Below are 26506 nucleotides of genomic sequence, written 5' to 3' on the forward strand. Positions count from 1 at the left end.
ACAGATTTATCAGAAAATAGCCACAACCCTGCTTTGTCCACAGCTTGGTGTAGAATGGCTTTCAACAAAAGAAGAAAAATAACATATAAAAAGACAGTCATTTCCATCCTGCTGCCCAGGATTTGATGTAAACAACGTTCATAGAAACTGGGATTGTTAAGAAAGTTTATCCATATATCTGGATAGCAATAAAAAGCGTTTCCTAGGAAACTGTAAAATCCTGCACTAAGCAGTGTACAGCCAAGCTGAGAGGAATGTTAGGTTGAATTATATTATAAAGGTAACAACTTTGCATGATTTCTTTCAAATCCTGTGATAATATACAAAAGGGATGCATGTGAAAAGGCAGGATTCTAGGTCTTGTCCCTCTGGAATGCCTCTTGCTATGAAACACATTGGTTTGGGGGTGCTTGGTTTGTGTTTGTCACAGCTGACATGATGGTTAACATTCCTTCATTCTCATTCCAAGGTCAGTTCAATACTTTTCTTCTGCTGCCAATGAAACCACTGTCTCGTGTCTTCCCATCTCTTCAAGGACGGTGGCCAGCATGCTCAAATTTCCATCGGGAAAATTTTGGGCTTCCCAAAGGTCTAAGATCACACCGGTGGGACTTGATTTTGTAGCAAAATAATTGAGGTACCTGCAGTGAGAAATCAGCTGCTATTAAAACTGTACTCTTTGCTATATTTTGCTTATATCTTACATATAAGATATAAATATAATTTACATGGAGCAAAATATAAAGTATCTTATTTTGCTCCATGTAAAAGATCAGAGGTGAGCAGTCCTCAAATTATTAGGCATGGTTTCTAATCCCATTATATATTGGAGACTATAATAGATGGAGTATCAGTGTTATTGCCAGGAGCTACTGTGCAGTGATTTATATGTGGGGGCAGCAACAAAATGCTGCAAAGACAAGATTGTCTGATAGGTAACAGGACTGGATGGACATGTTGCCTTTGCTTCCTCTCACCTCTACCATAACATCACTTTGCCCATGTTTTGATATGGGTTGGTGATTGAGATGACTAGGTTGATATTCAAGTTTATCATTTCTAACCTCTGAGGGTTCTCATGGGCTCAAGATTTCATGACCACCATTACAACCAAGGACTCATTTTAAGTCATCGCCAGCCTGACAACACTAGGAGGCACATATTAGACATTATTTATACTCCAGGACACCTGAGGTGATCTGTTAGTGGGAGATATAAGAACTATGCTCTTATTATGGACTTTCTCATGACTGTGGAGTTGACTGGGAGGGGGGTTTACAAACTTTGAAGGGAGATTGGTCAATTAGATCCCTCCAGGCATTTGATGGATCTACTAGGGTTTCATAATGGTACTTGTGGAATTTCCCAGTGAGTATGGACACTGGGGCAAAGGACAGATGGAGCCCTCTGGTATTCTAATACGGTGTGTCTAATGGCTCCTTGATGTTACATGAAGCTGCAGTGGAAATTCATGTAATATGTAGGCTATATATCTCTATCCCAGTCATGTGGCTGATGCAGCTTAAATCTTGTCCTGTTATCTAGAGACTGGATGGAGAGAAACAAATTGAGACTCAACTTTACTAAATGGATCGAAAGCTGGGACAATATCTACTTTAGCTTGAGACAAGATTGTGGTTGTCCAGAAAGAGTTGTGTGCAATCTGGGGCTGGTCCTTGACGGTCATCTTCTGCTGGCAAGCAGATGGAAGCAGTGGCTAAGAGGACCTTGCTATCTGTTCCTGGAGCAAAATGAGCTGGTTCAGTTACTTATGTCCTTGTCACCTCATGAGTAGATTGGTTTTGAAAACTAAAACTGGTACAAAATAAAAGTGGTCTACATATTAATTGGGAAACTTGGTAATGTAATACAACACCACTATTCAGAAGTTTTGCTGGATGTTGTATTCTGAATGCAATTCAAGGTAAATTTTGATGATCAGCTTTAAAGATCTATCTGGTTTGTGGCTCATCTATCTTTGAGAACTCCAAATTGAATCTACCCATCCAAAATCATGTTTGGGAATCCCTACACTTGGGAGGAACAACAAATAGGAATTCAGAGGGAAGAGTGGTTTTTGTGGGGGCTCCATTCCATTCCTCTCACTATATGGAAGAACCATACCCCAATTCTTAATATTTAGGAAGCTTCTAAAAACCTGGCTTTTAAGATGTATATTTGGAGACTGATAAAATAAAGAATTATATATTTGATTAAGATAAATGCTTGATGTTATGTATTTATTATATTACTTTGAATGTACACCAATATTATTTATTATTACTGCATCTGATATGTCTGATAATTTTGAAATTATTGTAATGCATTAAAATATATAAAGGTAAAGGTTCCCCCGCACATGCGTGCTAGTCGTTTCCGACTCTAGGGGCCGGTGCTCATCTCCGTTTCAAAGCCAGCACTTGTCCGAGGACGTCTCCGTGGCCATGTGGCCAGCATGACTAGATGCCAAAGGCGCACGGAATGCTGTTACCTTCCCACCATAGTGGTCCCTATTTTTCTACTTGCATTTTTACATGCTTTCGAACTGCTAGGTTGGCAGAAGCTGGGACGAGTAACAGGCGCTCACTCTGTTACATGGCACTTGGGATTCGACCTGCCAAACTGCCGACCTTCTGATCGACAAGCTCAGCATCCTAACCCACTTGAGCCATCGCGTCCCTTATTAAAATATATACAGTATATTATATATAGGTGAGAATCATACAAGTGAAGGATACAGAATCATTTGTAATTAATAAGTGTATAAAATAAGCCGCCTGGAACACAGGTATTATTTCTGCATGTCCTTCTGCTGTCTCCAGGTATACCATGTTAATAAGGACACTGTCCTTCTTCCCTTCAACTGTCATTTATTATCAATCCAGAATATTACAGTATGTTCTTCCCTACTGTTTGATGTGTAGCACTGTTATAAAATAATAGTGGTCACTCCAAGAGTGATATGCATTAAAGAAGAAAATGAACCATCTTTTTTTAACATGATTTTTTTCCTGATCAGCAGAATATAATTAAAATGTACTAGAGGCTATCAATGAACCTTCAGTTGTCACAGGCTACACATATTAAAGGACACAGAACATAATTACAACTTTCACAGAGTGCTTTCTGTTGTGGTGTGTGTGTAGGGGGATGTGTAGGGAAAAATACCAAAATAATGCCCAGCAGTTATATTTTAACATATTAATTTTACTATTTGGGATTAAAAGATTAGACCATTTGGTATACCAAGTCCTCAGTTATAATTTGGATGGTATTCCCAGTGTCGGTTGAGACAATTGTTCCCATAGACCATATTCCATTATGCGGCTTACTCCTTGCCCATGGTTATTGGTACAAACTTCTCTGGAAGAAACTTTTTGAAGAGCATATTTCACTGGTAACTCTCTGTTACTAGTTTCAGAAGGATCAGCAATGAACTGCTAGCATAACTGAAAAAGTAACTCAACTCAATTTATGTTGACAATATGCTTGCTTACCTGTCCAATTTTAATTTGTGGGCCAACATCCGCCAATCATGGCCTCTTGTTTGAGGAGCATCTAGGCTACTGCAAAGCTTCTGACGGATAGGAAGAGGGATGCTGAATGCGCAGGGTCCTACTATGGTTGTAATGGTACTTGCTGGATCTGTAAGTGGATATTCAATGCCAGTAGGTTCCTGCATATATGAAAAGTAGAAAAATATGGCCACATAATAAGTGAGAGGACAGAATTAGATTAACAAAGAAGCAATCTATGAAATATAAACCCTTTTGGTTGTGTTAGATGTAACATAATGGCTATGAAGTTCTACTTATGTATTACTTTTCTACTACCTTTTACTAAAAAGGCAACATGAAAGATTTTAAAATAAACTTTTAAAATTACTAATACCCTCATACCCTCAAAAACAGATCATGCCAAACCAATCTCATTTCATTCTTTGATAAAGTGACTAAATTAGTAGACCAGCGAAACGCTGTGGACATAGTATACTTAGACTTCAGTAAGGCATTTGACAAAATAGATCACAACCTGCTGCTTAGTAAGCTAGAAAAAGGTGGAATAGACAACAACACCATCAGATGGACCTGTAGCTGGCTGACACACCGTACTCAGCAAGTTGTGCTCAATGGTACTATATTCACATAGAGAGAAGTAAGCAGTGGGATACCACAACGCTTCGTCTTAGGCCCAGTACTCTTCAACATCTTCATTAATGACTTAGATGAGGAAATAGAAGGGAAGCTCATCAAATATGCAGATGACACTAAACTGGCAGGAATAGCCAACACCCCAGAAGACAAGCTTAGGATCCAAAATGATCTTGACAAACTTGAACAATGGGCCCTATCCAACAAAACGAGTTTTAATGTGGAGAAAAGCAAAGTTTTACATTTAGGCAGGAAAAATCAAAGGTTTAAGTACAGACTAGACGAGATCTGGCTCAAAATCTGCAACTGTTAGAGGGACCTTGAAGTCCTAGTGGATGACCACTTGACTATGAGCCAGCAATGTGCAGCTGCCACCAAAAAAGATAATACAATCCTGGGTTGTATAAACAGAGGCATAGAATCAAGATCACACAAATTATTAGTGCCACTTTATAAAACCCTAGTAAGACCATACCTGGAATATTGCAGCCACTTTTGGCTACCATACTATAAAAAAAATGTTGAGACCTTGGAAAATGTTCAGACAAGAGCAACTAAAATGATCCAAGGCCTGGAGACTAAAACATATGAAGAACGGCTGCAGGACTTAGGTTTGGCTAGTCTAAAGAAAAGAAGAAAGAGGGGCGACGTGATAGCAGTATTCCAGTATTTGAAGGGCTGCCACAAAGAAGAGGGGGTCAAACTATTCTACAAAGCAGCAGAGGGCAGGACAAGAAACAACGGTTGGAAACTGACCAAAGAGAGAAGCAACCTGGAATTAAGGAGGAACTTCCTAACAGTGAGGACAATTAACCAGTGGAAAAAGCTTGCCTTCAGAAATTGTGGGCGCTCCATCACTGGAGGTTTTTAAGAAGAGACTGGACAGTCACTTGTCTGAAATGGTATAGGTTCTCCTGCTTGAGCAGGGGGCTGTACTAGAAGACCTTCAAGGACCTTCCAGATTAGATTGGATTGGATTGGATTGGATTGGATTGGGTTGGGTTGGGTTGAATTGGATTGGATTCTATTCTATTCTATTCTATTCTATTCTATTCTATTCTATTCTATTCTATTCTATTCTATTCTATTCTATTCTATTCTATTCTATTCTATTCTATTCTATTCTATTCTATTCTATTCTATTCTATTCTATTCCTCATTTTAGCCATACCATCTAGGGAATTCTACCACTGTCTATTGTAGCTTCCCCTATATAGTGTCATAATAACTTAATAAATTAAGCATAGTCTTAATGTTAGGAAACGGACTGAGACACAGTCATACTGTTCTCTACAATCTGGTGGTTGTAACAATGAATGTTTATTACCATCCCAGTGGAACCATAATAGGACATTCATGTAACAATGAATAAATGAAACAAAGTTGGTGTTTGGCTTTCATAATATCAGCTTCCTATTTATTTGCTTACTTTTTTATTTAAAAGATTATCTGGAACAAATTGGGTACTACAGTCTCTCCTTTGCTTACAGTATATAGTCTACATATACAGTAGGACTTTGATTTTTTTTAAGTTGCTATTGACAATATGCCAGGAATGACTTGCTCTATTTTCCACATTCTTTACTGGAATATCCTTGAGTAAAGGTAAAGGAGTCCCTGCAGATTTTACTTTGCTAGTCATTGCTGACAATAGGTGGTGGTGCTCATCTCCATTTCAAGGTCATTGAGTGGTAATGTCCGGAGATATTTCCATGGTTATGTGGCCAGCATGACATCACAGAATACTGTTACCTTCCCACTGAAGTGGTATTTATTTATCTACTTGCATTTGCATGCTTTCAAATTGCTAGGTTGGCAGGAGCTGGAGAAAACAAGGGAGCTCACCCAGTCGTGTGGCACTAGGGTCTCAAACCCAAGCTGTTGGCTTTACAGCTGACAAGCCCAGTGTCTTAACTGCTGAGCCACCGCACTGCTCATATCCTTGACTGCCACAAGCAAATCATTCCATGTGTTGCCCTTGAGAGAATTCCACTGCGCTGCTGCTAGAGAACAATCCTCAGTCAAAAGATGCTGATGTTATCAATGATGCATGTAAAAAGCTTAAGGTTCTATTTTTGTTTTTTCAGGTAGGTTTTTTCAGAGTTGGCAAAACTCCTTTCTTTAAATCTATAAAGTTAATGCTAGTAATTGCTATAGTCCTGAACCTGATAGATCAGAGGTCCCTAACCTTTTGGGCACCAGGGACTGGTTCTGTGGATAAAAGTTTTTCCGTGGATCAGAGAGTGTGTGGGTTTGTGTGCTGCCTGCATCCCACTGTTGGGGCCTTGCTTGTTTGTGCGGACCGGTTGCTGGCATGCCGCAGCCCGGTACTGGTCCACGGACCGGGGGTTGGGGATCCCTAAGATAGCTAAATCCTCTGAACTGTTATAGAACAATTCTTTCAATCCTAGGAAACACTCATTTTCCCCCAAAATAAAAGCATTGGTAAACATCAACAAAGATGGGAAAAGGCCAAGTCAAATCATACTTCAAACAGTATATGTGAACATATGAATAGTTTATTACATTTAAAAAGTGCAGTGTGTGTAGTGCAAAATATTTTTATGCATAACAGCCTAAATATTTTACTCTGAAATGCTACTATCATGACTATAGTTCTTGCCCATAAAAGATAAAATTCACAAGTTTTGTTTTTTAAAAAAGACATTTATGCAACAAGAAATGCCATAATAAAATGAAATTTTAAATCTATTGGTTAAAGTATATTGAGAAACCAAAAAAAAAAACCCAACAACCCCAAAATGAAATATAAATAATAGTGTAAACACAACACTGGGAATCCTGGCAACCCTGAAAATGCTCACGTAACCCATGGACACATAATATGTAATATTTCAAATCAATTTATAAAGTGTAATTATCTTTGTTTAGAGATAACTCATTTAGAAATGTGGAAATTAAGAATAAAACACTTTCACCACCAGATCCTCTTCCTTTATAACACAGCCCTATGCCCTTGCATTTGCTTCTTTTCTTGAGAAAAGTACTGTACTGCTTGGAAAACAAGATTATGTATAGGCCTGGTAGAAGCAGAAGCGTGTTATCAAAAAATCTGTATTGTGGTAATGCAAATACAGTGTGCATATACACACAGACACACACAAGTACACACTTACAAGAAAACCTTAGATGATATTTACAGCATATGAAACCAATAAAAAACTTATTGTTTCAGGATCTTCTATCTATAGCAAAGCAAAGGTTATATTGTTGGTAAACTACTAAATAATAAAAAAGGAATCTGCTTTAAATGTCAGTTTCTTTATATTTCATCCACAGGTTTGAGTACAGCAGTGTTCCAGAACACATTTCAACAAATAAAATCAATGTTAGACCTTGTCAGTGTCATAGTATAGTCAACATCTGAGAATATAAATAAATTGCACCTGTGTAGTGAATGAAGCCTGACAAATGTGGATGTGGTTGCTAAGGTTGCTAGGGTAGTTTTTCCAAACAGACTTTATAGCTGCTATAACAATAAAGACAGATTCCACATTCCTACTTGGACTAAAATCCATGGTAGAAAAGGAAGATCAGTTTTACTGACTGATAGACATTTTGCACACATTCAGCCAAATTTGTCATGCGGGTGCTACTGACTTTGCAAAGTAGCATTATGAACCTAATGATGCCAGGCTGCTGGGTTATAATGTCTAGACGGTGAAGGGCCAAATCAAAAAGTAAGAAAAAGGCCAACCTTGAAAAGCCAAATTCGTTCTCTGTTTTTCTAGGATGTTCTTCTCTTCTGCAAAGAGTCCACTGGATTATTGTACCATTGGATTATTGTAAAAGTTGGGGCCAGATGTCACTTCCAGTCCTCTGATTTTGTCACTTTTTTGCAATTATTTAATATTTCTGAGCTCTTTTCCCATGCCCCTCTTGCTTATCCCTTTTTTTCCATGTTTCCAACAAATTTATTCCTTTCCTGTATTCTAAAATTTGTCTGATGTATGATAGAGATGCTAGTGCATTCCATGTCCTATGCACCATAATTTAAAGGGAATTTATTATTCAGGACCCAAGCATGCCCACTGTTGATGCCACAAGTGGCAAAACTCTTGTCTACCCCAACCCTTGCTCCCTTTGTGGAACACGACCAGTTTTATGAATTTTTTTATTTTATTTTAATCCCATTTATATCCCGCCCTTCTCCAAAGACTCAGGGCGGCTTACAATTTAAGCACAAACCAATGTGCTTAGCAATAGCCTTCATTCTATGTATATGCCTGCTTATTAGGGCTTTTGGGCCCCCCCAAGTGGCATTATTACAAAGTCAGCTTATTGCCCCCCAACAACCTGGGTCCTCATTTTACCTACCTCGGAAGGATGGAAGGCTGAGTCAACCTTGAGCCTGGTGGGATGCGAACCTGCACTAATTGCAGGCAGCTGGTGTTACTTAGGGAGGCATTAGCCCACTGCGCCACCAATTGCAGTAGGAAATCCAGAACTTGAGTACTAGTGATATGATTCATACTGGACCATGAAACATATTTCATAGTACATCAAAGTATTGATCAGCAGCTGTCAATTTTCCTTTATTTCCCAAAATGTTATTCTTATCAGTATATCCAAAAATCAGAAAACTGAGTTTACAGATAAAAAAATAATTATAACTTTGATATCCTCAGTCGAGATACCTTTCTCCAATCTCTCAAAAGCCATTTAATTGTCTTAATGATGATTTTGCAATACTGAGAACAAGGAGTGGAAATGCTGCTTTGCTGCTGAGCTGGTGCTAAGTTTAAAAAAACCCACTCATTTCAATGTTACACTAAAAGAATACAAAGGACAGACAGACAGATACTCGCAAGCCCAGGTGGATTGGTTCTTTATATGTGGCTGGTCCCTGCCAATGAGAAGGTGGAAACTGACCAGAATTGCATAAGTTTCATCCCTGCTCAGTTGCTAGAATTACTGAGGGGATGTGAAACTATCAAGTCAGCATTTCTCTTACAAGAGAGAGCAACTAAAACTTAAGAACCAGGAAGATGGGTTTGGAAATTGGGAAATGTTCCCATAAAGCTCCAGCGTTTCCAGATGAACAACAAATTCATTTGATAGGAACAGAAGAAAATTTTCTCGACTACTAAAGGGGGATTATGGCGTTGGAGTGACTAAAAAAAAATCTTTAAAATGCCTTTTCTCCCAAGGTAGTGAAGCAAAATTAATGGCAAATGATACCCTTATTCTCTTCCTTAGTCATCCTACATTACTGGGCAGGTGCGTCTATGGACAAGAGGGAGGGTTCGTTTTAGAGCAGGGCTATCCAACATGTGGACTTAAATTCTCAGAAATTCCTCAACCAGCATGGATGGCTGGGGAATTGTGGGACTTGAAGTTGACAAGTCTCAAAGTTGACAAGGTTGGACACCCGTTTTATGGTGACAAAGAGAGAGACAGGCAGTCAAGAGGAAAGGTCACAATGAAATGGAGGAATATCTCATACCTTTATGACACAACCATGACTTGCATACTTGTGTCAGGTGGGGGACAGCAAGTAGGTAATGTCATCATTTAGAAATAATCCTTGTTTCATTTAGAAACCTAAGAGGAGAGTATGTGGAGTTTTTTATGGTCTGATTTTAATCAAAAACATTAAAAAAACATGAGGACTCGTAAAACATTTCAAAATATCATTTGAGATGGCTTTTTTTAAAAAAAATAAAACATGAAGTTACATTCAATATTTTTTGAATGGTCCTTCATTCAATAAAAATTAACAGAATATTAATGCTTTAGCATTGTTTTTTGGCTGTCGGCTTCACTTGGATGTGACACTGTAGCAATAGGAAAGGACTGTCTCAATAATATAATACAATGACTGCACTGATGCAAAAATCAGTTACTGCTTTTTGAAAAGTGAACTTTATCAACAAGACAACTATATAATGTAATATGGATTTTCTGAGGTGAAAATGAGTCTGCATGGTGGTTACAAGCAGCAATTGAAAGGAATTGTAAAGTTTGTGCTTTCCCAACTGGAAACTTCATCTTCAAATACTGACACTCCCTTCGTGCCCCCAGTGTATGTTCTGGTGGAGTGAAGCAAATAGTTGCTTTTACTCCTTTTCAAACCTTGCAAAAGAATTATGATAAAGGAAAAATGGTGCAACCTTGTATGCCCCACTAATATATGACTAGTTTGTTAGTGTAATGTACTTATACATAATAGCTTTTTCAGGGTGATTAAGCAAAAAATGAACAAATGAACAGAAATTGTTCTGAAAGGCAAAAAAATGTTGAGTCATTCCATGGATTTCTTTTAACTGTCTGAGAAAGAAATATGATATATATAAATATAATAAAAAGAGAGCCATGGTGGCACAGTGGTTAGAATGCACTATTGCAGGCTAGCTCTGCCGACTGCCATTAGTTTAATCCTGATCTGACTAAGCCTTCCATCCTTCTGAGATCAGTAAAATGAGGACCTGGTTTGTTGGGGGCAATATGCTGAATCTGTAAACCACTTAGAGAGGGCTGTAAAGAATTATAAAGTGGTATATAAGTCTAAGTGCTATTACTATTGCTAAATAGGAGTTTCAGAAGTCAGGAAATAGGGTAGAGATCACATGAAAATTAACCTGATTTTGTGATCTGACCATGTCAAATCTTAAGCTTACTACCATCTAACATGGCCTTCTGAAGAATTAATTGTCATCATAGTTAATAATTAGAACCACTTTTTTCATAGGTTTTCTAATATTTACACCAATACTTTGGAAATGCACCTATGATCAGATTTGATTAGCTATTGTTTAAAAATATTTCCTAACAACTTTTAACTTCTTAGGGACTTTTTTAGTTTGAGGAGTTGTTTTAGTTATACTGATTTTAATGTTATAAGTTTCAAGAATTATACTCACTGATTAGAATTTAATACATTTAAATATACACACCAAGGTCATTGGTCACTGGACCAGAAAATGGATTAAAAATATACTGTAAGTAAAAGTATAAATCCATAAAATTCATGGGACAATAATGAAATGAGTTAGCGGATGGTGGCTCATTATTTCACCAAAAGTTCACTTGAGAGAGAGATAATTGCAGACCAAAAGTTATGTTACTTATGATGAATAGACTAGACTAGATTAGACTAGGTTAGGCTAGAATACTTTATTGGCCAAGTGTGATTGGGCACACAAATTTTTTTGTCTCCAGAGCAAAAGCTCTCAGTGTATATACAAACAACAAACCAATATGAGAAAATAGTAGAAAAGATGAGAAGGATAATAGTAATACAGCCATACCACGTGGGTAAATATCCTTAGACATAGGACAATAATGTGGTAATTAGGTGTTGAGCAGAGTGATGGCTTGAAGGAAAAATTGTCTTTGTGTCTAGTTGTTTTGACATGCAATGCCCAGTAGTGAGATCCTGAGGGGAGGAATTGAAACAATTTATGTCCAAGTTATGAGGGGTGTGTAGATATTTTCTCAACTCTCTTTCCGCAGTATACAGATTCTCAGTGGAAGGCAGTCTGGTTGCAATTATTTTTTCTGCAGTCGTAACTATTAGTTGAAGTCTGTACGTGTCCTGTTTGGTTGTTGTACCAAACCAGACATTTAGAGAAGTACAAATGACAGACTCAATAACTCCTCTGTAAAACTGTATCAACATTTTCTGAGGCAGCCTGAACTTTCTAAGTTGACGCAGGAGGAACATTCTTTATTGTGCCTTTTTAATGATGGTTCTAATGTTGTCTATTTCAAATCCTTGGAGATTATAGAACTCAGAAACTTGAATGTCTCTACTACTGATACTGTGCTGTCTAACATTGTAAGAGCTGGTAGAATAGGAGGCTCCTCCTAAACTAAAATCCACTATCGTCACTACAGTTTTAAGTGTAAGGATTGGCAAGCACATTTGATTCATTCATACAATGAAATACATACTTACTGGATCAGACGCACCACTGTGTATGTCATTCTGGGTGGCTTCACACACTTATGAGAAATTTGTGACTCGGCTCTTGGCTGTTTCTACTCATCCTTGATTTGACAAGGAATTAAAAAGGTACCTTCCTATTGCTCATTTCCCTTCCAGCCAAGACTTTGCACTATCATAATTTTTAGATATGCTGCTATAAAACCCTTATCGGCATTCTTCCCAGCCGCTGCTGCATATGGAAGCTTACACTATAAAAAGAATCATGAGATAAACCTTACTAAATCTCACATAAAGTCTTTACACAGATGCCCCTGTCCCCTTTGAGGAAACAAATGCCCACAAAAGGGGGATTTTCTTAATCTTTTCATTTGTTTCTCTGCCTGATCCACTTTTTTTCCTTTATCCACCAGCATTTGAGGATAGGGGCAGAATTTATCCAAAAGTCTGCTGGGTTTTTCCCTATCCTGAATTGCTATTCCTCCAGTTGTTGCTGGAGTTGTGCAGTTATTGAAGGACACAGCCCTGCTGGGTTCAGAAATAAAAAGCATCATCCAAAGCCAGCAGGGGTGGAGCTGTGTGGCCCAGAGATATGACCAGCAGAATGAAATTGATGGCTGGTTGCTATGGTGCTGAGACACCAGAATCATTCCTTATTAATGTCAGTGAGGTCTTTCATTGGAGTTGTTTTTAACTGAAAAGGCTAGTGAAAGTCAGAAAGAGAGTGGTAATTCTGCCACTGCACAAAGCAGAAGGAAGGCCAAGTGATTTTTAAGGCTTGCCCTTTGCCCTTGGAGATGGAAATGAAGAGGAAAGGTTTCATCCTAATCACTTTTTGTCCCGATTGCATAGCAACAACGGCAGGAGGTAAAACACTTTCAAAACAAAATTACATTTTAATGCTTTTATCCCATTTACGTTCCTAGGCATCCAAAAGACCCATTCCACTGCTCAGGTGAGTCCTAATGAAAATTTCCAAAACAAATTTCATTGTCCATGGTCATTCCTACTGGTTACCTTAAGAGTATGGCATTTTTATCCATTATGCTAGAGTACAGTCAGATCTGCATAAGACAAACTCAATGTTACCACGGTATGGATAACAGAGACCAGGCCATCTCTGTATAGGAGAGGCTGCAACTAGCAGAAATTGTTTCATATCAGAAATTTATTTATTTATTTATTTATTTATTTATTTATTTATTTATTTATTTTATTAAACTTATATACCACCCTTCTCCCGTAGGACTCAGGGTGGTTCACAAGGTTTTTTAAAACAATGCAACAAGTTACAAAAATTAAAAACAATTAAAATAATTACACTAACCTTGAAATAAAACCCAATTACAATTAAAATAAAATTAAAACCCCAGTTAATATTCTCAGTCCAGGCCAGAGAGCTCAAAGAGCCAGGTCTTCAGGTCCCGGCGGAATGAGCGAAGGTCAGGGGCACTCCTAAGCTCTACAGGCAGCTGGTTCCAAAGGGCCGGCGCACCCACAGAGAAGGCCCTCCCCCTGGGTATTGTCCGCCGGCAATCTTTTACCGGCGGTACCCTGAGGAGGCCCTCCCTGTGGGAGCGCACTGGACGAAGGGAGCTTGATGCCGGCAGCAGGTGTTCCCTCAAATATCCCGGACCCAAGCCATTTAGGGCTTTATAGGTCATCACCAGCACCTTGAATCTCACCCGGAGGGCAACCGGAAGCCAATGCAGCTCACGGAGTAGAGGTGTTACATGGGAGTATCGGGAAACCCCCATCACAACCCGCATGGCTGCATTCTGCACCAGCTGAAGCCTCTGAGTGGTCCTCAAGGGCAGCCCCATGTAGACAGCGTTGCAGTAGTCCAATCGGGAGGTCACGAGCGCATGAGTGATTGTGCGCAGGGCATCTCGGTCCAGGTAGGGCCGCAACTGGCGTAACCAGGCGAACCTGGGCAAAGGCCCCCCTGGTCATGGCTCCTATATGATCTTCAAAACTGAGCCGCGAATCCAGGAGGACACCCAAGTTGCGAGCCCTATCGAAATGCCAACTGAAATTTAACATCTCAGTTGTGCTGAAAACTAAGGCCCTTCATGAACAACCGATACACTACTCTCTTTCAGCTTAGACAAACCCTCTTTTCCGTCTTGCCAATATTATCTTTCCTTTTCTTATGTGTTCATTACATAAAAGCATTCCCAGACAAAGTCACTCTTCTGGTTTTATTTCATTATCTGTAGCAGATTGCAATCCTAGTTGGTCAGTTCAAGAACTATTGTATACTCTCACTTTCTACGCTATTTCTTTGATCTGTAGATAACGAACATCTTTCTCTCATGATTCGCGCCCAGCCGTGTTAGGAAAGAAAGTGAGAGTGGAGCAATGCCTCACCTCAGATACCACACAGTTGAGTTGGAATATTTGCCCCTCTCCTTCAACCTGCCGTATGCAGAGTTTGCATACTAACTCCAGCGTGTTCAGGCTGAATCTTTCCAGGGTGAAGGTACAATGCAAATTTCTTTGACATCCACTCCAGATGTGGTAAAAGGGAATTTCCTGGAGAAGAAATAACACTGATAATAAAAATGAATTTCTGATTTTTCACTTAGTCAAATCTATGTTGGAATAAGTCTAAAGTGAATAGGTAGTGTAATAATTGATCAAATATAGTTAACAGTAGAATGGAAGGAAATAAAAGAGTAATAATTCCATAACAAAATACATAAATAAGGTAAGCATATATTTAACATGGTGTTCTCCAGACAAACATACTCCAGAATTTTAACCATAGCCTGGGAATTCTGGGAACAAAAATCCCAATTCTTTCAAATGGTATCTGAGATCCTAAAACAAGAAAAAGTTTCTAACTTAGATTTAATTTATTGCCAAATTACTGATTTTTATGTAACTGATATTTATTAAATTCCCAGTACTGCATTTTTACGTAAATTTCCAGAGATTTTTTTTGTCGTTATATAATATTTACATTATAAAAAAGAGGTTAATTCTTGGAATTAACAGCAATGAAGCCAGGTAGGCAGGTAGATGGATTCTAGCTATGATATAGCTGTTTCATTTGTTGTTAAAAATATGTATTATTTCATATACAACAGTTTTCCTTACTCTATACTATCAAATATTTCATTATATAAATTGTCAACTACAGATTTTATTTATTTTTATCCCGCCTTATTATTTTATAAGTAATGCAAGGCAGCGAGCGTACATTATACTCCTACATTCTTCTATTTTCCCCACAATGAGAAACCTGGGAGGTAGTTTGGGCTAACAGAGTGATTGGCCCAAAGTCACTAATCTGTCTTCCATGCCTAAGGTGGGACTAGAACTCACAGTCTCCTGCTTTATAGGCCAGCATTCTACCCACTCACCAAACTGACTCTCTCACTTAAAGGTAACATTCAAGATTTGTGGAAATGTGATGGTATGCCTTTAAATAATTATTATCAGGACAAAATGTAAGAATAGCTCTGTTGAACTAGGCCAGGAGTAGGCAACCTTGGTTCTTTTATGACTCGTGGACTTCAACTCCCAGAATTCCTGAGCCAGCACATAAAAGAGCCAAGATTGCCTACCCCTGAACTAGGCCAAGTGACATTTTGTTTCTCATTAGCCAACTGGACTTTGAGATACTTACAAGTAGGAATCTGAATCTGAAGTACTCTCAAACAACAGATAACAGTGAGCCATTAAGAATAATAATACTTGGCAGATATGTCTTCTATTGGTTTTCCTTATTTTTTTAAAAAAAATAAAACTAAAAGCTAAGTTAGTGGCTATCATCACATCTTGTGATAATGAATTCTGCAGGTTAATTATACATAGTTCAGTCATATAGCCTATTAGACCACTGGTTCTTTTTCACATACAGCTTACAACCCCTTAGTTAGTGATACTTTTGTCTCAATATGCATCAATTTACACTTACTTAAATGAAACAGATATGCTACTAGGTTGACCCTTCATCCAGTTTAAAGGGATCCCATTGCTATCTGTTTGATATCTTTGGTAAACCTGGCCTGTTCACTGTGCAGTCCTTATCAAGATCCTTTATGAGCATTTAAAAATACAAGCCCCAATACACATATCAAAAACGCAAAGTAGAATAATTGAACCAACAATATAGCAGCAAGTGTTAAACATTCTTTTATTCTTATCAAGTATTCAGCAATTTCAGAAATTCTACATTCCCATTTGACTTCGAAACACGGAATGATGCTTAATATTGCAAGACGGCTGATGAAATCTAGAATTTGGCAATTCTTACCTGGTATTTTGCTAGTAGTTTACTCTTCCATAGAGAATGAGTAATATCATGAATAGATAAACGAAGATTATGAGTGCTACCCTTGAAATGTAAAGCCTTTGGGTCCTCCAATAATTGTCCACCCATTTGCCTCTCCAACTGCAGCACTTCCTGAGTGTTGAAAGAAAGACAAAATGCATTTAGCATGGGACTAAAAGTGTCTTGATAACATGTGAATTAAAACCAAAGTTGTGCACCCTGCTCTGTTCTGTGAAGTCAAGATCATTATAAATTCATTCATTCATTCATTCAATTTTTATAGCACCCCACTTAACCAAGTGACTCTGGGTGGCTTACAGTTCTAAAAGAACTTAAAACATATAAACAATGAAATATAAACAATAAAAATACTCACAAAATAAATTAGTTCAAACAGCAGCTGTGATGATTAATTAACTAATAGTAAAACCAAGTAACAGGGCCCTTAAACACATTTGGAGTTCCAGGCCCACATACATAGACAACTTTTTAAAGCTTTGCGAAAATCCAACAGGGTTGGAGTCATTTTAATCTCTGAGGGGAGATACAGCAGAAAAAGCCCACCAGCTGTATTTCTGAAATATCTGCCAGAAAGACTCACCAATTGTATCTCTGAACAATATTATTAGCTACTATGTTTTATAGGTGAAAGGAGATTTGAACCCAGATCTCATTGTTCTAAGTTTGGTTACCTGAGCTGTACACTGTAGCATTATATACTCATAATTGACTCCTAAATAGGCTATGAACTGAGTAGCCCAAGAAAAACATTTTGCACCAGGAAAGACTGATTGCTGTTAGATAGGCTTTGCAAGGAAGACATCTGTTATACCAGGGGCCTTCAAACCTGGCCCTTTTATGACTTGTGGACTACAACTCCCAGAATTCCTCAGCCAGCTGGCTGAGGAATTCTGGGAGTTGTAGTCCACAAATCATAAAAGGGCCACATTTGAAGACCCCTGTGTTATACAAACCAGTTATAGGACACAGTCAGAATCTGGTCAACATGGTAAGATAAGGACTATATATGGTCCTATTCTGATTCAAACAGGAAATCATTTGATAGGATGATTTCAACACCATTTTGCCGAGCATTCTCATCGAGAAGTTGACTGACTTGAAATTCTCCCCCGCCATCTGCGATTGGATTCAAGACTTTCTTAGGGATCGGTTACAAACAGTGAGGGTCGGGTCTGCTTTGTCCACCCCCCTGAAGCTTTGCACCGGCACGCCACAGGGCTGTGTGCTTAGCCCCTACCTGTACTCTTTATACACTTATGATTGTGTATCATCTGACCCATCCACTGCGATAATCAAGTTCGCAGATGATACAACTGTGGTGGGTCTTATTACAGGTGGGGATGAGACAGCATATAGGGCAGAGGTACAAAAACTATCCATATGGTGTAGTAACAACAACTTGCACCTAAACATCGGCAAGACGAAAGAGATGGTGTTAGACTTCCGGAGAAAAAAGGAGGAACCTGCCCCACTTCACATCGGAGAGAACTGTGTAGAGAGAGTTTCCTCCTTTAAATTTCTGGGAGTCTACCTCTGTGAAGATCTGACCTGGAAAGTTAACACAACTCAGGTGGCTAGAAAGGCCCAATAGAGGCTTCACTTTCTTAGGCTCTTGCGGAAGAACAGGGTAGAACAGCTAATGACCCTCTTTTACCGGTCTACTATAGAGAGCGTCCTCTCGTATGGTATTGTGGTTTGGTATGCTGGTCTGACAGCCGCGGATAGGAAAGTATTACAGAGGGTAGTGAGCACAGCACAAGACATTGTGGGCTGTTCCCTGACACCACTGGATGACATCGCCAGGGCTCGTTGCCTTGGAAGAGTGAGGAAGATTCTCAGGGATGACTGAGACGGTATCTCTTTACTCTCCTACCATCCGGTAGGAGATATAGGAATATAGCCAGCCGTACCAACAGGCTGAAAAATAGCTTTTATCCGTGGGCTGTTAGGCTTTTAAATGGGACATAATCTTATGCAGAATTGACTTGGGAGGCCGGTGTGTGGTGTAGTTGGTTAACATAGTGTAGTGGGATGGAGGGTTTGTTGTCACTGTGTGTTGGGGGGAGAGAGCACAGGGGGGGGAGGCTCAGCTAATCTCAATGTACACATTGTACTTTGACAATAAAGGTTTTTATTATTTATTTTATTTATTATTATTATCATTATTATGTAGTAATCCTACTCACCTTTTCAAAGCAATTCAGTACAAGCTTGAAAGGAAGATGGGTATGGGTAAACAGTATTTCAAGTTCCATGTTACAAACAATGGAATGAACATTTTAAAGTTTTCCTTGCTTCTCCCTCCCCCCTTAAACTTGGAAAAATTGACATTAGGGATTTTTCTGAGCGAATAAGGGAATGGATAACAGAAAGAATAAAGTTTTTTTCTTGGTTAATGTATTGGATTACATGCAGGAAGAATTAGATTCAAGTCCAGTTTGAACCATCAAGGCTGACTACGTAACGCTATTAATAATTGTGTAATACTAATAAAGCAACTAATAAAGCAAATTCAGTTTGAACCATCAAGGCTGACTACATAACGCTACTAATAATTGTAATACTAATAAAGCAACTTTACTTGGAACAGCTTGCATCCTGAGACAATACCTTTACATTGTCAACATCTGCCTATCCCAGGATCCTTGGGAAGAATTTGGTAGTGTCAGGCTTGAATAAAATGTCAAATCCACTCTGAACATCTGGCTGACTATGTGACCAACATAACAACAATAATAGTGCTTTTTTTTTACTAAACTTCAAAACAATTTTAGCATGTTTTAGCTTACTCAAGAGAAACATGTAGCGTTATAAGATTCAGAGGGCTGATTTAATCTGAAAACCTTACAGTGGTTGTATGGTGCCTTGCTATTTTTTTGTCAGGACACATGTTTGACATAAAACTTAAATAAGTAGGCAATTGTACTGCTAACTTCTTTTAAGACACCTATCCTTACTTTCATCTAATGTTACAGTACTAAAAACAGCTATGAAGGGACCTGCTGTTTGGATACAAGTTTATGGAAGTTTGCTTGAAGGTCTCCTTGGTGCTATGCACAACAGTCCTGGAATGTACTATGACTTGCCAAATGCTTCATAATGCTTCTGTTGTCTTGCCTGGTCAAATGTATGGTAAAGTATGACATGGGGCCTTTATGCTCCTCAGTCCCAGGATAAGGCTATGTAAGTAAACTTTGGATTTATTTAATTGGACTGGAATACATTAACTTGTATATTATTATACATTATGCTCTTTTTTACATTAATTAAGACAACATTAAAAATAGGATGTGTATCTATGTTAAGTATCTGAATTCCTAAAAACCATTTGACTCCACGGAAAACCCAAAAACGTTGGAACAGCTTCACAGACTTCCTTGCATAAGCCAGCAGGCTAGCTTCCTCTATTACTAATTCTCAGAAAACATTTGTCTGCACATAAAAAGTCGAGAGAATATGAGAAAACGCCTACTGATTCTGTGGGCCAAAATGGGCAGATAAGAAAAAATAATTTATCTCTGAGAGACTAAAACCTTGACACCGCTCAGAACTTAATCCCCTTTTAATGAGTTTCAAATGCAAGCCATAATATTCTAATGAATAAAATCCAGTAATTTTCTAACAACACCGTCAGATACTGCCCAAAAAACCCCACATGTGGTTCAGAAAAGCTTTGCCAACTTGTATTCTATTGCTACAGGCAGATAATTGTTTGTAAAAGTTTTAAGATCGTATCAGGTTTGGTCTATTGTTTCTATTCAAACAGGGGCTGTATGTTTTTGAAGCACTTTAAAGCCCTAGAATTGCTGTGGTAAGGTGCCAAGCTAAAGAGGATTTTTTAAAAAGCTATTTTCTTTTGCCTTTAAAGATGTATATGACTTGTTTTTATTGTTCTGTAGAGTCCTTGTTGTTCTCGGAGCTTGATTGTTTGCTTGTACACATTTCATTACCCCAGTAGATAACATCATTATGAAAGCACCAAGGACTACATAGTTAACACTGAATTACAGATACTCTCTTCTACTTTACAGTTTTATCAAATGTTTCCTTACTGTATTTAAAACAGTTGCAGAAGTCAGACCATTATCCATTAAGTAACACACCATGACCACTGTATTAACTGAGAGAAACAATGTAAACAGTGTACTGTAACAGCGTACTACCATTATTACCAGTGGTGCAACAGTAATAACAATAGAACAACAATAATTGTTGTTCTACAAAAGGCATTGCCAATGTCAGTTGGAGTCACGTGGATTTGCAAGCAATGCACAAAAAATCAGTTTTAGGAAGACTTTAAGGATATATTTACTAACTAAACCATTATGTAAACCCATTGAGAAAAATCCACTCAATAGACAGCCTACAAGTAAAGACTCAGATATCAATAATCCTATGCTTAATGATGGAGATTATAACTGCACCATAGATTCCAACTACAAAAGAGTTGGAACTGTACCTGTCAGTGCAGAAACCCTGCTGTGAATTAGTTGAACTCACATGAATGAATAAGATTGTATGTAGGAATACAGAAAGCAGCAATGTTGGATCATTTATGTTGCAAATTCTCAGTGCAAACACTGCAGACCAAGTTATCTAACTAAGCAATACAACAGCAGGCATTGCGTTAACAACCCTGGAGGTTCTTTTATCATTATAAAGTATTTACAAAGAGGCATTTATATGTTTTGTTCCTCTGGGGAGCTGGCACTTTGCATCAAAAATTCATGAACCAGCAATTAAACTTTTGAGCACCTTATGGTCTTTTAATAATGCAAATATCGTGGAATCCAGATTACACTGCAGGTAGACAAAAGAATAAGGCATTCTGGGAAACGAATTCATTTATAGTGTGAGGGAAAGGATGATGAAAAGGGCACTGTTACATTTTAATCTGTATTTTTTTTGTCTTACTCATCTCCATCTTTTGTTATAAAAGATATTCATGGACATTTGTAAGCTATCAAAAGTAAAGTCCACAACTAAATATTAAAGCAATAATAATGATAATGATAACAACAACAACAACAACAGAAGCACCATCAAACATCCAACAAACGTGGAACTGCCTATACTCAGACACTACCTTAACAGCTCTTAGGTCCTTTGTTCGGACTTGAACTGTTAAGTTTTTACCAGACTGAATCGAACCAAAGATTGGATCTTAAGTAATAATAGCAGCAATGGCAAGAAAAGGACGAGGAAGGAGAGACCATGATAATATCAAAAATGAAGATTACTTTAAGGGCATCTTGGGTGTCATCCAGACAGTAGACACGAATGTTGTATTCCAAGGATGAGCAGATCAGTGGCCCAAATATGGCCAGCTTCAGACGTTTTGTGGCTGCTTTGGTGACTGACTGCCCTACTAAGGCATAGGTGCTAAGAGTTTCTGTAAGGATATGGCATGCCTCTGGATCCAACTGGATATAACATGGAGTAGTGAAGTTTTCTTCTCCAACTGCTACTACATCCTGAAAAGATCAAAGACAATAGAATAAGAACAATTTAATAGCTTGGATAATGTTGACAACACTGCATCTGTGCATACTATTTAGGGAGTATAATTGCTTTTCCAGTTACAATACCATGGACACATGTAAAATATTTGGAGAAATCTGAGAAAAATTGATACCAAGCAAAGTGTTTCAGGAACTAGAATTGCATTTTATTACCACAAGATGCATGTGATCCAAAGATGCAATATTATGTGGAGAAAAAAATAAGAGCTTGGATCACTTTCCCACAAGTTTTTAAGCCATATTCCAATTAGATTAATCCATCAGACTCAAGAGATGCAAAAGCACTTGAGTCAGTGGTTTTGGAAGCCACCAGTTAATCTGAGGGACTGAAAAGGGGGAATTGACAACTTGTAACAATGGATAAACAGGTCTAATGTTAAATCCTCTCATCCTCACAATGACTTGCATTATTTAGATAAGCACTTGGTATATATTGGAGACAGACATGGTAAAGAATGGGCAAGTGGAGAAGATTGAAGTGGGATCTAACTTTGCTGGGATTGTTGTAGGAGAAGTGAAATGGACAGCAGAGTTAAATGCATCATCAATTTAGAGTCTTTGTGTTGTCACAAGAGATCCAAGTCCGCCCCCCGAATTCTGTTGACCTTTATTTAATGCCAATTTAATGTTGATTTCTAACATATTGCTGACCTCTCTGATGGCACTACAGATCAGGAGATGAAAACTGTATCATGATCATTAATGCTTTAGGAATGTCTAGACCCAGCCAGATCAATTACAAAAGAGGCGCTCTCTTTTCCATAACTGAAAACAAAATATCCCTATGTCAAAAGAAGACAACACTGGCAACAGCAAAATACATTTGTGAAAATGTCCTTTCGTTGCCCAAACCCTACAGTTAGCTAGGAGACCGATATAGCCAGAAAGCATCAAAAATAGTACATTTGAAAATATCTTCATATTCCTGATTGTCTTCTATAGAAGAGGAGTATAAAAGAGGACAAACAAAAGGAACAAATATCTAGTTAAACTAAGGAGAAAATATACAAAAGAAAGGAATAAGATATGGTGTCAGAAGCTTGTTCAAGATTGCATGCTCACATGTACAACAAGAGATTGTACCAAAATAATGACTATACAGATAAGCCAATTCCGACTACAGCAGCAAGAGTTTTCTGGGGTTTGATATTTGTTAACCTGAAAATAAAATGTGGATCCTTATTTTTATATATTTAATTTGTGATATTTGTGATGTTCTTTCATAGCAAAGTTGTTTTCTTATTCATGGTCGCTCCCCTGGTGAGCGTATACACATCAGGGAGCCGATTACCCAGCCGCAGTTGTTTTGTATCTCCCCCCCACCCCGTCTTCTTTGGTCAAACCTGAGCCTCCGTCTCAAGTCCTAAAGCCGGGCATGTTGTGGATTCGTCCTTCCTGGGGATCATTGTTGTGGCCACGCCCTCCAAATTGGGATCTAATACAGGGCATGTCCCAAAGTCTGTATACGCTCACCAGGGGAGCGACCATGAATAAGAAAACAACTTTTGATCCTGCAAGCATGCGAAGAAACGCGGGACATTTAGAAACGCTACGGCCGTTTGAAGTCAATGAGCAGGGTACAAAAGCAGCTGGCTATATAGGCAAACTCCTGGATCTCCTATTCTTACTCTGACAACGTCGGTAGTTTGGCCAATAAAAGCTAATTAGTGTTTTGCATATTAAACATTGTTTATTTTTCTATCTTGGTGCTCGATTCTTTTCCTTCTAACATACACACACCCAGGATTCGTATTTTTAGTCTTATTAAGGATATATGTATACACATTAAGGATATATGTATACACACACACACAAAGCAAGAAATAAAGAACCTATCATAAAAATATACCTGACAAGATTAGATCACTTGTCAGAATACCACTCAGTCAACAAATGTTTATGTATATTTAGTGTGTATGCACTCAAACTTTAGTTTATTTCCTGTTTTTCTATATGTACAGTGCTCAAGATAGCTAATATTAAAAAATAATATGGAAATACAAGATAAAACAGCAAATCCACATATAGTAATATCATTCATATTCAAAGGGGTATCTAGAAAGTTCTTATGTGAAGTTAAGCAAAGAATGGCTGATCTAGTGATAATTTAGGTTCTCAATTTTGTAAATTTAGGTTTTTGACAAGGTGTTTATTTTACAAGTCCAGTGCTTTATATTCTGAACATTAATGGAAAATTCCCAATAGCAAATATTTCAATATAAAATCAGCATATCAAAGCCTAGAGATGATTTTAGAACTAAAGTATCTGTTTTATTCAGTTGCTACTGATATACAACTAGCAAACAAATTATTCAAATTATCATGTCAAGTGCATTTTACAAAAAGTAATTTTGCAAAAAAGGATGAGAATTTCAACAGAACTGCAACACCTATGTTTTCTCAAAGATGACAGTGAAACAATGCTGACTACTTTAGTGAAGGTACGGATTTATTAGCAGGTGCCTGCTGCAAAGCAACATATTACCCTTTCCAACAAAAACGTGTTTGGACATATTTCCAACCACTTAGCACCACTGAGTAGATAAAGTAGCTCACTTTCTACCAGAGTTATTAATACTATACCACTGGAATGAAGAGGTTTTTCTTAAAAAAAACCCAAAACCATCATATCTTATCTTTTTTCCCCAGTGACTTTCAACTATAAAGTTAATGTTAGATTTTAAAAAAGATAAAAACATTTCAAGTAACCATAAATTATAGCAGTTAGATTAAGATGGAAATGTATGAATTAGAATGCCTCTTTTACATCTGTATATTGATAGATAAAGTCTAAAGAAGAACTGTTTTAATACTTGATTGAATATGATTATTGTGTTTTGTTTGATCGGGTTTTATGTCTTGGACTATACGAAATTTTCAAGTTCATAAAAGGCCGTAGGATTCATATGAATATAATTCCTTTTCAGTCTTTCCACATCAAGATGGGAAAATCAAACATATAACTAGCTACATCCCATTTCTCCTTCATGCTTTTAAGAGTGTACAAAGAGCCTTGGTGGAGCAGTGGGCTAATGCCTCCTTAAGTAACACCAGCTGCCTGCAATTAGTGCAGGTTCGCATCCCACCAGGCTCAAGGTTGACTCAGCCTTCCATCCTTCTGAGGTAGGTAAAATGAGGACCCAGATTGTTGGGGGCAATTAAGCTGACTTTGTAATAATGCCGCTTGGGGTGTGTGTGAAAGCCCTAATAAGCAGGCATATACATAGAATGAAGGCTACTGCTAAGCTTGTAAGCCGCCCTGAGTCTTCAGAGAAGGGCGGGATATAAATGGAATTTAAAAAAAAAATTACAGAAAAAAGCTTAAATTGACTCCAGGTGTTCCAGAAAAAAGAAAAGAAATATTCCAAGTTCTACCATCTTCTGTTGAACATTTAGAGCTTTTTTAAAAGTCTATTTATCTATCCAAAATCTGCTTAATACTGATGGTGTTAACTCTTATTTGATATTGGCACAAATCAGTTTTTCCCCCTAACATACCAAACAATTTCAGTATGAGGAATAACACAATATACTATCCACTATTACTCAGAAATTCCCTTAATTTACAACTCAGAACAGTCCATGGAAATTGCAGCCCCAATACCAACAGTGGCGTAGCGTGGGGGGTGCAGGGGGGGCCGGCCGCACCGGGCGCAACATCTGGGGGGCGCGCTTGCACTCGCAGCTCTCTGCCCCTGCCTGGCTCACTCACTCTCTCTCACGGCAGTGCTGGCTGTGCGAATCTGATCCGAGCCGCCGGGTCGCCGCCCACTCTGGAGGGGGGGGGTGCCAGGCGTGTGGTGCGGTGCGGAGAGAGAGCGAGGGACTATCTGGGGGAGGGACAGTGCAGCAGCCGGGTGCTTGCCCCGGGTGCTGACAACCCACGCTACGCCACTGAATACCAAGTTGGGAAATGTGAATGAAATGATAAAAAACGGCAATGATACATACAGCTCATGAAAAAATATATATTTAATGGCTATTCAATCAGACAATGTGAACCATGCAAGTGAAGGGCAATCACCTCACCTCCCATTGTCCCTGGGCTGCTTGGGTCTTCAACTGAATTTTCCAGTCTTCAGTGTTTGGTTCGGCACAGTGGTGCATCGTTAAGATGATAGGCCGAGTTAGTAATGCTCCTGGAGGCCCACAACTCACTACAGGGGTCAAAAGGGTTTGACAATCTTCTATTGGTGGCCTGAATGGATTATAAAGGAAGAAGAAGAAAAAAAATCATATGGTATCATTGAAACTAATTCATTTTAAAACCTGTTATTATTTATCCATGAACTGATATCACGGTGAGGTTTGGCATTAATTATTATTTAAATTATAATCTAGTAACAATTTATGCCTAAAATCATTGCAAAAGAATAAGGAAGGAAAGCAGAGGGAATATAACTCTCAAACTATGGCAGGCAGTATCTACAGTATGATAAATATTGGGAAAACATCAAATGAAAAGTAAGCTACTGCCAGTCTGAATACGTTCTATAGTAGATTTGCAACAGAACTTCCACTGTGTTTTATTTATTTATTTATCCTTGAAAATGACATTGCTTCCACCACATAGATACTAGGATGCATGTAACATCTAGTTCATTGAGGATCTCATCAAGTC

General features: G+C 38.3%; 1 protein-coding gene across 2 annotated transcripts in view; it reads right to left on the reverse strand.

Moving 5' to 3' along the window:
* Nucleotides 1-475: 475 nt before the first annotated feature.
* Nucleotides 476-26506, reverse strand: part of UNC5C (unc-5 netrin receptor C) — a gene marked incomplete at both ends in the record, with an annotated part of 343544 nt that continues 317513 nt past the window's right edge. For both annotated transcript variants that reach the window (XM_081333056.1, XM_081333055.1), the window contains 6 exons: nt 476-641; nt 3498-3676; nt 14431-14595; nt 16325-16474; nt 21604-21837; nt 25915-26083. In XM_081333056.1, coding sequence (XP_081189182.1) covers nt 476-641; nt 3498-3676; nt 14431-14595; nt 16325-16474; nt 21604-21837; nt 25915-26083 — 1063 coding nt within the window. The remainder of the gene's footprint in view (nt 642-3497; nt 3677-14430; nt 14596-16324; nt 16475-21603; nt 21838-25914; nt 26084-26506) is intronic.

The sequence above is a fragment of the Vipera berus genome, assembly GCF_964194415.1.
Source record: "Vipera berus genome assembly, chromosome: 7".
Classification (NCBI taxonomy): Eukaryota; Metazoa; Chordata; class Lepidosauria; order Squamata; family Viperidae; genus Vipera; species Vipera berus.